The 15,270-nt window shown below is 38.4% G+C and overlaps 1 protein-coding gene across 4 annotated transcripts in view; it reads right to left on the bottom strand.

Moving 5' to 3' along the window:
- The window catches only part of CEP83 (centrosomal protein 83), a 120,659-nt gene that overhangs the window by 45,528 nt on the left and 59,861 nt on the right, over window positions 1-15,270 (bottom strand). For all 4 annotated transcript variants that reach the window (XM_036761802.1, XM_036761800.1, XM_036761804.1 and 1 more), the window contains 2 exons: window positions 15,002-15,094; window positions 13,514-13,645 (listed from right to left, as the gene is read on the bottom strand). In XM_036761802.1, coding sequence (XP_036617697.1) covers window positions 13,514-13,645; window positions 15,002-15,031 — 162 coding nt within the window. In that variant the 5' untranslated portion in view covers window positions 15,032-15,094. The remainder of the gene's footprint in view (window positions 1-13,513; window positions 13,646-15,001; window positions 15,095-15,270) is intronic.

Below are 15,270 nucleotides of genomic sequence, written 5' to 3'. Positions count from 1 at the left end.
TTATAAAACTTAATGGGGATAAGTTTAAGCCTTACACAGGTTTGCAAAAAATCACCTTCACAAGCACAAGATGAAGAGGAGCTACAGAGCATTGCATCTGAAAAAGATCTGGGGGTTCAGTAAAGTGAGCCATGGTAACATGGACCCAAAAATGTAATGTGATCTAAGGCTGTATCAAGAGGCAGAGGGCCAAGACCAGAGAGAAAATATGCTGCGCTGCACGCAGCCTGTATCAAACTGCACGTGGAGCACTGCCAGAAGGTCTGGTGCCACACTGCAGGAAGGGTCCTGACGAGCTGGACCCTGGACAGTGTCCAGAGGAAGGCAAGAGGACAAAGGGCCTAGAGCTCACTCTCTAAGAGGATCAGTTAAAGGAACTGGAAATGTTAAACCTGGAAAGAGGACACAACTGTGGGGGGATAGGGTAACTGTCTTCAGGTATCTGAAGGGCTCTCACACTGCTTTGCATTGAAGGCAGAACCAGGAGCAATGGGTGCCACAGAGGTACATTTCAGCTCAATACAAGGAAAAATGTCCTAATGATTAGAACTATGCAAAAGTCAAAGGTGACCTTCAGAGGAGGGCAGAGAGGATACTTGTTAAGAGACAGAAGGGACCTCAGAGGTCATTTAGTCCAATCTTTTCATTTTAGATGAGGAAACTGAGGCTCAGAGGTTGAATGACTTGCCCTAGGACTCATACAGAGTGAGTAGGAGAGACGGAATTTGGACGCAAGACTTCTGGCTCCAAACCCAATTTCCTTTCCCCTACTCCAAATTCTGATTATTTTGTTTTTTTTAAATATTCTTCCCAATAAATAAATTAACAACTTCTTCCTGCCCCACCCCCAACCCCAGCAAATGGGGGCAAGATCTCAGTTGTTTTTTCTCTTTCATAAATAATTCTGACTTAACCCTGCCATCAGGGTGAGGGCTAGAAATGAATTTCAGTTTTTCAGAAGACGAACCTCAGTTAATTCATTTTCTTCTTTTTGGTTCAGACCTGTGATTTCATAAATGTAGGGAACTTGCAGTGTGGAATCGCCCTCCACCAATACAAATCAACAACTCTTTTACAGAGAAGGAGAAAATGGTCCAAGGCACCAAGAGCGAAACAGTGAGTAGAAGAGCTGGAGGAAGCCAATCCTCTATCTCCAAATCCAGCATTCTTTCTTTCTACTGTACCACAGATGCTTATTCAGGATACAATGAGTTCCTCCTTTTGTTTTTCTAATAAATTTTTATTGATATTTATTGATATTGATATTATTGATATTACACCACCATAATTATCCCTCCCTCTTCCCATTCCACAGAGCCAGCCAGAGACAGACAACAAGTTCCTCTTCCTGGAGATCTCCAAGGAAATGCTGGATAATTGTTTTAGAAAAGGAGATTCTTCATCGGGTACAGGTGGCATTCCATGACCCGTGGGGTGCCTTCTAATTCCCACGTTCTCTATTTTTGTTTTCACCTCTCTTCTGACCACCACAAGTCTTTACGATCATGTCTAAAGCCCTTATCTTTCCTAATTCATTGACACTCAGTCACCTTCACATCCAAGCAATGCCAAGGCCTAGTGATTCTGCCTCAGTCTCCTTTCTAGGCTCAGTGCCCCCACACTACATTACATCTGGAATACTGAGGATTACAAGCCCCTCCTGTCTCCTTTTTCCAACTGGATCTTCATACCATGACTAACTTGAGCAGATCACGGTGTTTCTGTGCAAAATGCTTCAATTATTCCTCATTCAGGTGGATTGGGGGTAAGTGGTGAAGAGAAGGGATGACTGGAACTGTGATTCACTGGGACTGAGAACTCCCCTTGGGAAAAGACTCTATAGTAGACTAGCAACTCCTACCCTGAGCGAGTTGCCTGGGGCACCACGAGGTGATGCTACTTGATCAGAATCACAGTCAGTACCTGGCAGGAACTGGAACTCCTCAATATATACTGAAGTTCCAATTCTGCCTTGTAGTCAGCTGCCACAAGCTGAAGCTACTTTATCTTTGCAATCTTATGCTAGAGCACACTGTAGCATGTTCTTCACGCCAGCCAAAGAACATCCCCTAGATTCTTCCTATACTGTCCTAGTCCTGTACTTCTGTGCATTCAATTCTCGACTCCCAGAAATAACAGGCCCCAACTCAGCCTACCGAAATCCCACCCATCTGTTAATATCTAACTCAAATGCCACTGCCTAACCTTTCCTGATGCAGTGAACTAAATCATCAACTCAAGATCTTTAAAAGGCAACATACAGAAGACAGACACATGGGCAGACAATGGACAATGACTACAAAAGCATAGCACAGTCCCCTAAAAAGAGTGTCAGGAGTACTAACCCTCAGCAAAATGAGCTGTGGCTGGTGATGATAATGTTAAGGATAACAAAGAGGTTTCTTAGAGTTTTTTTCAGCTATACTGAGAAAAAGAGGGGGTTCAAAATGGTGGCAGTTACAGTGATAATTGATCACACTGGGAAGGTAGAGCTACTGAACTCTTGTTTCTGTTTTCTCGGAATGATCTTTGTACTGGAAAGAACAGGAAAAAAAATGGGAGTTAATACCCATAATCAGTTGAGCAGAGAATAAAAGAGCACCTAGCTATCCCTTAATACATTTTCACTGGGCTCACATGGCCACTGTTTGGGATTTGTGAAGGACTGTGGAGAATGAGATACCACAGGATTAAAGAAGACAAAATGTCCAGATTTTTTTAAAGAAGAGAAGAGAGGGAACTTTTCAAACTATAGGAAAGTGAGCTTAACTCCAATTCCTGGGGGAAATGCTACAATCGATTACTAAATGGATGGTGAGTAAAAATCGAGAAAAGGAACCAGTGATCACAGAAAGCCATCATGGCTTCATGAAGTAGAGGTCACACCATTCCTTTTGGTGCCAAGATTACTAATTCAGTAGATGGAAATCCTATACATACAGTTTATCTACATTTTAGCAAAGCATTCGATACATGTTATTCTTGTTGAAAAGAAACAGACTAGATGAATTCAGAACTGAGTTAAATGCCTGGACCCAAAGAGTAGCTATTAATGGTCCTATCCTCCAGCAGGCAGTATCCAATGGAATGTTCCACGTGTAGCTATCAGTGCCTGTCTCCATGTTAACATTTTTATCAAAATCTATTTGTAAAATGTGCAGATAGCGCAAAACTGGGAAAGAAGCTTGACAATGGATGACAGACCCAGAATTAGAAAATATCTGAGAGATGAAACCATGGCATTATCTCTAATGTGCGGAAATTTAAAGGATATGAACATAGTGTTACACCAGCTAGGTGGCAAAGTGACTAGGGTGCTGGAACTGAAATCTGAAGACCTGAGTTCAAATCTGACCTCAGATTTGAGGCCTCACTAGCTGTGACCCTAGCAAGTCACTTAACCTCTGCTTGCTTCCTCACCTGTAAAACCTTACCCCCGCCCCAAGGTTTTTGTGGGAATAAAATGAGATATTTCTAAAATGTTTTTTGCAAACTGTAAAAAGCAATTTAAATGCTAGCTATGATGCTGATGATGTAAAGAATTGTACAAGATGAAGAAGACAGCTCATCTGAAGATCTTGAAGTTTTAGCTCAAGCGTTTGCAGTGGGACATGGCAGCCAAGAAGAAGGAAATTTCTAAGCTTCATCAAGAAAATTCTAGCATCAGAAATAAAGAGGACCAAGTCCCACTGTATTAGAACCTTGGTCTAAGCACATCTGGAACACAGCATTCAATTCTAGGTGCCACGTTTTAGAAAGGACATTGATAAGCTAAAGAACACAGTGAAAGCTTCATGTTCACGCTTTATGAAGCAGCATGGAAGAAAGACCTCTGAAATCAGAGGGCCTGCATTCATATCCTGGTACTGCTGCTTTCTTCTCAGGGACCTCTGTCAAGTTATTGAATGTCCCTGATTCCTCATCTGTAAAATGAGGGGGTGAACTCAACAACTTTCATGCTCCCTTCCAGGCCTGAGTCTATAGATCTATGATGCTATGGAGATCATGTGAAGAAAAAAGAAATGTCTAGCCTAAAGAGAGGACTTGGTGGGTGGGGGGAGAAGAGGCATGGCAGCTATCTTCAAGGGGAAAAGGGATTACACTGGCTCTTTGCCCTGGGTTTCATACCAGAGGGCAATTACAGCATTATAGGGAAGTAGCAAAGGAACCAATTTAGGCCTCCCCCACTAGACTGTAAGCTCCTTGAGGGGAGAGATGACTTTTGCCTCTTTTTCTATCCCCAGCCCTTGACACAGTGCCTGGCACATGGTAGGCCCTTAATGTTTATTGACTGATTGGATGTAAAGAAAAGCTTCCCAACATTTGAGACTTTCCCAAAAATAGAACGATGTTTAAGAGGTGGATGGTCTTTCTCACTGGAGGTCATCCAGCAGGGGCTGGATAGGTACTCGCTGGTAAGTTAGAGAGGAGATTCTGTTTCAGGTACAGGTTGGATTAGATGTCCTTTCTAACTGTGATTCTGTGAGACACTGCTTCATCCCATCCCATCTGACAACAGAAATGATCCTTCCTGGCTAGGTCCTCAAAAGTGCACTTTTTCCTCTGAAATTATCTTGTCAAACATTTATTATAATTACTTCTATATATGCTGCATCCCCCTACTGGATTTTGATCTCCATGAGAACAGGGACCGCATCTTATTAAATCTGTATCTCCAGTGCCTGGCAAAGTACCCAGCTCCTAGTGAGCACCTGTAAATCTATGCTCCTCCACTAAAGTTCTACTCCAATGGCTCACTGTTGTATGAAAGTGAACCTGGGTTCTCAAAGGCTACAATAGCAACAAGATGCGAGCCCTGACAGGTCCTCCCCAGCCAGAAAGGTTTCATGTAAGCACTGGCTGCCTGTCATTCAGGGACCAAGATGGGTCAGTTCAGGGAGGCTCGTCGTCATAAGACTGTCACAAACCCTACAGTGATGGACTAAATATAATCAAGGGCTGGGCTAGCTAAGTACCAAAAAGCTTAGCCTTAAAACACAAAGTGATGCATTTTTCAATATCATATCAATTCTCTGAGGCCATTCACTAATTCACAGAGGCTAATGAGCCCTGCTGATGAAGTACCCACACTGATGAAATCAGAGATTCCGAGAGATTAAGAAATAAATTATTACTATTTTCCATAAGAAAATTCTTTTTACTTTGTAGCATTTTCTTTTTTTAAAACTTACTGTAAACTTTGTCCATTCTAAATCCCTTCCTGTGGTCACTACTGTTGTCATCAGCATCATCAGCATTATTACCTCACATTTACTCAGTATTTTACCTACATGATCTAATTTGAGCTTCACAACAGCCAGGTGAGGCAGGTCATCATTAGTAGTAAATGTCTTGTCGCTAGTCACACTGATAATAAATGGCAGGGCTGAGATGCAAATTTAGGCCTTCTGATTGCTGGTTTAGTGATTTCCACTAGAGCTAACAATGATAACAAACAATAATTGTTAAATACCTGGTATGTGCTCTCTATGCTAGACCACAGAGATAAAATGTTTTAATGAAGCACACTGCTTTGAGGGTGATCAGCAATATAGAAAAACTATCACACTACACAATTTTACGTGCCAACTTGAATAGCCAATTCTTAGAATCAGAGTCCCTAAAAATTGAAGAACACTTAGACATAAGATAATAGATAATCTAGACAATAATCATAATATATAATATTATAATATAATAATAGATATACTCTATTATACTAGGTAGAACAGTGGACAGAGCGCTGGGCCTGGAGCCAAGAAGACCTGAGATGAAGTACAGCCTCGGACTAGCTGTGGGACCCTGGGCAAATCACTTAACCCTGTTTGCTTCAGTTTCCTCATCTGTAAAATGAGTCAGAGAAGGAAATGGCAAACCACTCCAGTAACTTTGCCAAGAAAACACCAAATGGGGTCATGAAGAGTTGACCATGACTAAAAATGACTGAATAAAAAAAAATTAAAATAAATAAAATTTTAAAAATACATATTTGTACTGTGGGTTAAAGAATATTAAGGAGGAAAGTACCATTAAAGATGTTAGTAGGATGCTAAGAGAATAAGTCTTAACTTAAAAATTCAAACACTTTGTGATAAATAATAAGTATAATGCTGAAAAAACTAAAAGATAAGCAATTTGCAGATTCTTAAAAAATATAATTTGCTCATATTCTGGTAGGTAAGGTACAGAATGAAATAAGCAGAACCAGAAAAACAATTATATATAATACGGTACAAGCAGCAAGAACAACAATAAAAAAAACAAAACTGAATGTTATGCATTATAATGACCAAGTGGAAGACTATATAAAGTTAGATTTGGTCAATGTGCTAGTTAGCTGTGCTGCACTGATTTGTGTTTCCTCTTTCCTACAGAAGAGGAATAGGGAATGATATTTTAAGGTGATATGAAAACAAAAGATGTCTGTCACTAATTTTTAAAGTGTGTCTGTTCCATTCTCACATCTGTATCAAGGATGGACTTAATATATGTGTAAATTGCTCTCATAAAGATTTCGTAGAGATAAGAAAAAACACATACGGATTAACAGTTACTCACACCTTCTTTCTCATCTTACATGCCCTGAATATTCGTCCGCCCTTCAGATAACTGTGTCACTTGTAGCACAGATGTCTTCTACTCGTACTCGATCTCATTAGAATGTGGGATCCTTGAGGGCAGAGACTATGTTTTTATCTTTCTTTGTACGCTGTCATTAGCATAGTGTCTGGCAGACAATATTTACTAATAAATGCTTGTTTACTCACTCCATCTAGTCTAGTTATTCTTTTGGTTTTATTTCTATTTGCACATGTAGCATATCAAGGCAGTGATGTTAAATATTATAGCTTCACTGTTGATGGACAGAATAACTTGTTTAAAAAAAAATTCTGGGCAGGTAGTTTTCATTCTTTGCTTATTTTTTGTTCTCTTCCAACTTCCATCCTTAAATGTTTTCAAGATAATCTGGCTTACCTGGTTCTCTCACATGTAGTAGTAGAAGTGGTGCTGATTAGATATAAGTAGCAAGTGAGACACTTAACAAGTAGCATGGGTGAAGCACACCTGGCTGCCTACCTACACTGCTCAGGAGGAGTCTTGTGCAGCCTTCCACCTTCCCTCTGACATCCACCACCACCCAAAGTCTTTTTGCCCAATGCTCTCACTCTTGCTCTTCTATGGTTAACCCTGCACAACAATCTACATACTGGACAGTGGCTCTAGAGGACTAGTTCTCAAAGTATACTCTGGGGACATGAGGATGCCTGAAATGGGGGAAAGGGATTTGAGGTCAAAACTATTTTTTACAATAATACTAAATATTTCATTTTCTAACATCAATAGATATAAGCGTGGGAGGAGACTCAAAATATTTTAAGAGTATAAAGGCATTCTAAGACCACAAAGTTTGAAAACTGCTGCTGATATGTAAATTAGACTGACCCTTTAATGGAGTAACAATTCAATTTTGTCTTTTCCCCCTTTGTCATTTGAATTATAGGGCTGGAGGGGAATACAATCAGAAGCTTCCCCTGTGCCCTGGCTGACCTCCCAGGAATGCCTTCCTGATTTTACTGGCTGGCTGCTGTGCTTATTCTGGGAGGAGGAGAAAGTAGTGTTTTATCTTTATTTTATATCCTTTTAAATTTTTCAATTTCCTACTAACGAAGTTATTTTTAATTACATTTTATGATACATACTGCCTTACTACAGTTTAAACCTTGTACCTGAATTATTAGACTAAATTAGATTAGACTGGTCCACAACATCATGATTTCCACATACAAAAGACAGAAATAAAGGTTTATGTATGAAATCATGAATATGCTATGTGCAGTTGGTTTTTAAAAAAATACATATCAACCTTAACATGTTAGTACTAATGTTGCCTTCCTCTTCTGCTTCCCCATCTGAATTTCATTCTCCTCTCTTCTGTATATTTTTATGTTTAACTGATGCTTTCTCTTTTTTTTGCACCACTATCACTAGCCCTTATATTCTCCAACTACCTTCTCTCCGGTAAAAGCCTTCCCTTGTAACAAATAGGTAGAGTCAAGCAAAAAACAAAACAAAAACTGTGCTGTCTCAGTATTGTCAGAAAATGTGCACCTCATTCTGTACCCACAATCCATCTCTGCCAAGAAGCTGATCATCAATCTCCTTGAGGTATGACTGATTGTGGCATTGGTCAGAGATGCTACCCTTCACAATACTAAAGTCAATATATAAATTGTTCTCCTACTTCTGCTTGCTTCACTTTCCTTAGTGATATAAGTCTTCCCAGATTTCTCCCACATCATCTTACAAAAGAGTTTATATTCTAAACTAGCAATACCACTGGCTGACATATCCCTCTGATTGGCAAATAGATCAAGTATTTGCTGATATTATTTAGAGCATGGGTTCTTAACATGGAGTCCATGAACTTTTTTTAAAAAATATTTTGATCACTGCTCTTCAACATAATTAGGTTTCCTTTGAAATATTATGTATTTTATTTTAAACATTTAAAAATAGGATTTTGAGAAGGGTCACCAGATTGCCAAAGGTGTCTACAACACAAAAAGATTAAGAATCCTGGAGCTTTTGGCCTCTTCATTATGGTAGTACCTGCTTTGCATCAGTTAGGTTAGTAAACAGTAATCCTCAAAGTCAATGTCTATTCTTTTAACCATTTTCCATTTTAAAATTTCAAGAGTTGGTTGAAACAAATCTGTATAGAAATGTCATGACTGCTAGAGAGAAATGTCATAATTTCATAATTGCATCCCATTTTAAAATTCTTTCTTCTTTTTCAATATCGATTTTAAACTCTGCTCCAGTAAGTCGATGGTCTATCTAATTTATAAATGACTTTCACATATCATTAATCAGTCACCTTAACCTGTCGAGATATGGTCAGTCAGATTCCCTGTATTGGTATTCAGTATTTTCCATTGCCAGAACCTTGTGATTCATGTCATGAGCATTTTCTTCCAGATGAAAGTGCATGAAGTCTTGAGATACAGGTCAAGGTGAGGAAATGATCAGCAGCAGAGCAGCCCAATTTCCACACAGGTATACCAGGAAAACATAAAACAACAGAATACCAAATCAAATGATGATTGGGAACTCTAGTGAGTATCTCTGCCTAGCTTGTGTCAGCAAAAGGGGACACACAGAAGCCTTCGGGCATAAGGAGGGGTCCCTGCTAGAGGTGCCAGAGGGGGAGAACTGCACCTTAAGAATCATGCGGCTCACTGGCACAGTCACTACGCCCCATGGGCAGTTAAAAGCACCCAGGAGAGCAGGAAAGTGATCCGTCTGCAGGGGTTCAATGCTCTGGACGCTTAAAGCTGAAGAACTGAGCCTCCTTTGACAACCATAAAGAGCTCAGCGCTGTGTCTGAGGGATCCTTGGACTTGCTGGCACATTTGACACAGCAGACATCAGCACAGGGGAGGGTCAGCAACAGGACTTCAGACAATACAAACTGACAACAAACAGGAGACCATTATCCCAACCAAGTGTGGAGGAAAAGGTGAAGCCTGGCCCTAAAGAGAGTTTCAATTCAGGAAGAAAAATTCAAAATATGAATGCCAAAGAAAGACACCAACAGTTAAGACAAGAAATAGCCAGATTAAAAAAAGAATCAGATAGTTACCACAGTTCAACAAAGTTTCAACATCCGGGTTTACAAGCTGGAGGGCTCCTTAGCTACAGCTGCCCGGAGTCTCCTCGTCAACACCATCTCCAGAGCCCCGCACCAATAGCTCTGTCCTCCCTTCTTATAGGGCTTTAGACATCATCAGACATCATCTGAATCACCAGAGCTCAGGCTCTGGTGATTGGTTCTTGAGTTGGCCCCTCCCCTTAGGACCCTGGGATGTTCACATCCACATGGATTACATTAACACCTAATGGGGTTTGGACCTGGGGCTTAGCACCTAGTAAAGCTCACTGAGATAAATTGAGTCACTCAAAGAAAACAAAGACAATTCTGGTTACCAGAAAAATGGTCAAAAAGAAAAGTTTGGATACAATATTGTAAGGTATTATAAATGAAAACTGCTCAGACCTAACAGAACCAGAGGGCAAAGTGAAAATGTACTCCATCAATTACCTCCTGAAAAAAACTCTAAAATGAAAAATTCCCATGAAAATCACAGCCAAAACCTTGACATCCCTTTGAGATAAGGAAGCTTTAGGTCAAAGAAAAAATAATTCAAGAAGACAGAAAGAGTTCAAGGACCAAGGTACAGTTAACAGCACACAAGCTTTGGCAGTTACCACTATAAAGCATAGGATAGCTTGATATTAGTATGGTCTTCTAAAAAGCAAAAGACAAAGGCTTACATCCAAGAACAACTGAGTAAAATCCTGAAGGGAAAAAATGGACCTTTAATCAAACAGAGGAATTTGAAGCATTCCTGATGAAAATACCAAAGCTTCAAAGAATCTATGAAATGCAGACATCTAGAAAGGTAATGACTTTGAAGCAAATGAAAGGGACTATAAAGTGAGGAAGGGTTCATAATCTAATGGCAGAAGAGAAACAAGTGTTTGCTCAGAACATTAATTTCCTTCAAGGGTCACAGAGGGAGTTAAATAAGACAGAGGGCCTAAGAGTGGTTTTCTTCTATTTTGATGATCTTAAGTGATGAAATAAAAAGGTAGGGAAAGTGAAAACACTTGGAAAGAAAGGAGGAGGAAGGGGGTAGAACTTATTATTTCACATATTTAAGGGTTCGTGATAAAAGACAAAAATACATACATGAAGAAGAGGTAAAAGAAACAGGGGTCACAAGATTCTCATTTTCATGAGAACTGGGCAAGAAGGCTCACACTCACGTGTACATACACTCTAACACACGTAACACAACAAGAGTATAGTTTTAAAATACTGAAATGAAGAAATGGAGAAAGAGTATTAAGAGAGTGTAAAATAAGGGAGGGATTAGCCTCAAGAAAAACAAATTCAGCTTCTAAGAGGGGATCATGAAGAGGAGAGTAAAAAGAAAAGAAAGCATAAAAACTTGTGATTAGAATTTGGACAAGACAATAAGAAGAAAAAGTCTAAGAGGCTAGGATGGAGGGAAATACACAATTGATCATTACTGTGAACATGAGTGGGTTGAACTCACCAATAAAACTGAAAAGGGCAGTAGAAAGGACTAAAAAGAAATTGTGGAAAGATAGTCATATTAGGACCAAGAGGAACACAGCTGTCCCCCAAAACCGCAAGAAAACTAAAAAATGCATCAGGAGGAGCAATGATAAAGAATACCAAAGAGACAACAGCTATAAGCTCTAACATTCATTTTCCAGGACTATACAAAAAGACTGCCAGGATCCTGCAAGGGATAACCAGAAGGTAAAGTACATGTGGAGCCAGAGCAGGAGACAAGGCCAGAATAGCACCCAATCAGTACAGTACTGCAAGGCAGGGCACAGCAGGCTTTAGGGTCAGACCAGCACCAGCCACCTTGGCTTCTAGATGCAGGCAGCCCAGGCTTCAGCCATACCAAGAGAAAGGGCAAGCACAACACATGGGGAGAAATGCTTCAATCAGGAAAATCTTAATTTTTAAAAAATTGTATTCAGAGTATTTGAATCTAAAATCCAGGTCCAAAGTTTTTTTATGCAAAGAGCAACAACATTATAAAGAAAAACAAGTTTGAAAAATTTAATAACTCTGGCCAATGCAATAAACAACCATGACCACAGAGGACTGAGAAAGAAGCATACGGCCCACAGCCTGACAGTTTCAAGGTAGAGAAGGAAACAGATTTGTTTTGCTTAACTGTATTTGTTACAAAGATTGGGCTATTCAGTTTGTTTTTGTTTTTTAATGGAGGGAAGTAGAGAATTTGGGAAAGAAGAGTTTAAAAATGAATTTTATTTTTAAAAGGAGAGGCCACACAGGCCTGACTCATTTTGTATTTTTTATGTGAGTAGCAATGGTGTAGCAACAATCTGCTAGCAGGTACTGTGGCTGTGTTGTGTAAGACCAATAACACCAGTATACAGAAGGGCTGCTAACACAGGTTCTTTGATCTGCTTTTCTAAGGAAAGCTAAGGGGTTAACAATCTCAGTTTAATCAAACATACATATACTTATCATTCACTTAGGGGGAAAAGATCAACCCCCCGAACTTCAAGGCAAATAAAAACAGAAATTACAAACGTCCACAGACAGACCTTGTCTGATTCAAATCACGATTCATAGTTACCAGAAAAGCACCAGTATCCATCTGGGTTATCAAAAGCTGAAGGGCAGTTATGGCTCAACACTCCTTCCATGAGTGAGCCCCCAAAGTCAAACACCAAGCTCCCCTCAATTATATCCTGTTCAGAACCCTGAGGGATCTGACCTCACCCAGGCTGGGTGTGTGAAAATTCCCCATCCCCAGTATCACACCATATACAAGTCAATGACTCCTGATTGCCTCAGTCCAGAGAAATAGCTGAAAAATACTCCAAGACAAAGACAGGAAAAGGTTTGTCACCAATTCAAACAAAGGGGAGACTTGATAGTCTTAGCATCCCAAAAGGGAAGAACTGGGAAAAGTCTGATTGCTATTACAAATGGTCACAAAATGACCTAATGGTCAGTTAAATGGCGATGACAAGCCTCTATATACTAAGATGGCTGGTTCTAAGAAAGGAGACACAGTCTGTTGCTGGGATCATACCGTTATTTTTATACATCTAAATTAGGAATTGTTTTTGAACACTTAATTGTATATTTCTGGAGGGAAAAGTTTACAAGTATCACTTTAATGTTCTTTTAAAAGAACTAAATTTATAAGAAGACCAATTTTTAAAAAATCTATCATTCCAGGTACAATGAAAAACATCCCAAAAGACAGTAATAAAAAAGATGTATGTCAAAGATCAAAAGGGACAATTGTTTTACCTGCTCTTTAATGAAAAATTAGCCAAGTTCATCAAAGTAAATGGTACTTCTCTAAATCTCACTTGGGGGATTTTTCTCATTATTTTCTATTACAGTTTTATTTCAGCAATACAATGTAAGGTCTTGGGAGGGAGAGTAGAGATCATTTCACTTGTACCCCCAGGACCAAGACCAGTATTATCTTGGATTCAATTCAGTTTTCAGTCATGTCCAACACTTCATGACACCATTTGGGGTGTTCTTGGCTAGATACTAGAATGGTTTGCCATTTCGTTCTCTAGCTCATTTTACAGATGAAAAAAACTGAGGCAAAGTGCTTAATGTCTGCTGAAACAGAAACTGAATTTGCTTAGCTAAAAAGAAATAACTATGCTTTTGTATTTTTAAGTGAAGTGAGGACCAGAAAAAAAGTAGTTTAATCTTTCTGCACATTGAAAATCAAATGAATTAGCAGGACAATGTCTTTTGAAAAATCAAAGACTTAAATCCAAGGGACAGAAAACTGACTTTATAACTGTGAGAAAGTATAATTTGGCACCCACAAAAAAACTTAACTTTTTCCAAAATAATTATATTACTAAAGAATTGAATAAATGACCAGTAAAACACGCCTACCTCAGCTTCATATTTTATTTTTTCTTCTTCTAAAATTCGCATATATTCCTCTTTCTGATGTTCAAATTCTGATTTGAGAAAAGTATGTTCATAGCGAAGTTTGTTATACTCAGCTCTATATTTTTCTACCTCCTAAATTAGAAGACAGAAAATAATGTTAATTTAAATACATACATAAAATATTTATTTGATATTCAATACAAACATCATATGTATGCTAAAAAAAAAAGCCTATAAAAAAGCAGAGATTACCCCACAAAATAAGAATGAGACTTTCCACTTTGAGTACATTTCTGTTAAGATGCATATTCCACAAAATAGCGAGTCTTTTTCTTAATTGGTTTTCATAACAGAATGCATCCATATACCAAAACATTCTGACCTCTGAACTTCATAAAATATTACTTCAGAATATAGCAAACTATTCTCAAATAAGAATGTTTAAGAAATATCTGCAATGTTATGAATCTGATTGAATGAAAATATGATAAAAAAAATAATAGTAATCTCCTTAAAGCAGGAAAGAATGAATAAAAAGTAATGAGGGCTACTATGATGTTTAGCAAAAATCACATAAAAATTACAATAATAGTTTAATTGAACTAAACAAATCACCCTGGAAAAGTCAGTCATTCAAATCCAGCTGAATCCTGTGCCTAATAAGGCTTCCGGGTTGTTCAGATCCTCCTAACACTTTATGAAAATTGCTGCCTGTTAGAATTAACAAGCTAATCTTAGTTATAAGACAGCAGAGATGCAGGAGAGCCACCAACTCAAAAATGAATGAGAAAAGGAATTAATGAGAGCAAACCTCCAGAAACACAAACCCAAGGGGATCAGAATCTCCAGGTTTAGAACTAGTTTATTAGCTAGACAAGAAAATGAATTTCATTAATTGCTAGTCATATTTTTGTTTGGACCAAAACTGATCTTTTCCAACTTGATCACTCACCTTATTCGCCAGGCTTGGCTCTTAATGATCTTAGGCTGTTTCTAAGTATTAAATCCACTCTAACAGTTGAATTCTTGTCACCATTAAAGAATATTCAAGAGAATATACTCTAAGCTCTAAAGGCAATTTCAAAAGATGAGTTTCAAAGATACTGAACAAATTTAAGCAATAGCTGTAACAGTGGAATAATATTTTGTCCCAAGGTGAGGAAGGTGAAGGAAGACAACATTTAGATTCTTGGATTCATGGTTCTGGCTTGTTGGTTACAAAATTCATTTCATCTCTTATGTACAGAAGTTTTCTCTACTTTATACATCACATTGCAAGTCATAGTAAATGTTCACTTAGTGAGATTATTTCATAGTCACACCCCCTTAAATACTGAATTCTGTCTACTTTATAAATTACTTTTCAGTCATAATAAATATTTACTTCATTAGATTACATGGAAGTCTAGCTCCTTGTACTGAAATCAGCTTTCCATAGTAGCATGTCATCATATGAAAATAACTGGGTTTTGATACCAGTTTACTTACTTCATCTAGATTCCGAAAACGTTCTCTCATTGGAGTTTCTAATTCTTGTTGTATTTGGGTTCTTAACAATTCCAATTTTTGAGGCGTCAATACCTATTATATGGAAAAAGCCCTAAATAGTAAGTCAGGAAAACTGAAATTAAGTTCTTACCAAATTTAAAATTCATCAACTCATGGATCAAAAGACAGATGCATCATTAAGAAATCACTGGGTCCAGGACCCACTTTTCAAATATGTAAAGTAGGAGTAACCCCATTTTACATAAAAC

Source organism: Trichosurus vulpecula, chromosome 5 (assembly GCF_011100635.1).
Source record: "Trichosurus vulpecula isolate mTriVul1 chromosome 5, mTriVul1.pri, whole genome shotgun sequence".
Taxonomy (NCBI): Eukaryota; Metazoa; Chordata; class Mammalia; order Diprotodontia; family Phalangeridae; genus Trichosurus; species Trichosurus vulpecula.
This window is presented reverse-complemented; position numbering and strand designations above follow the sequence as displayed.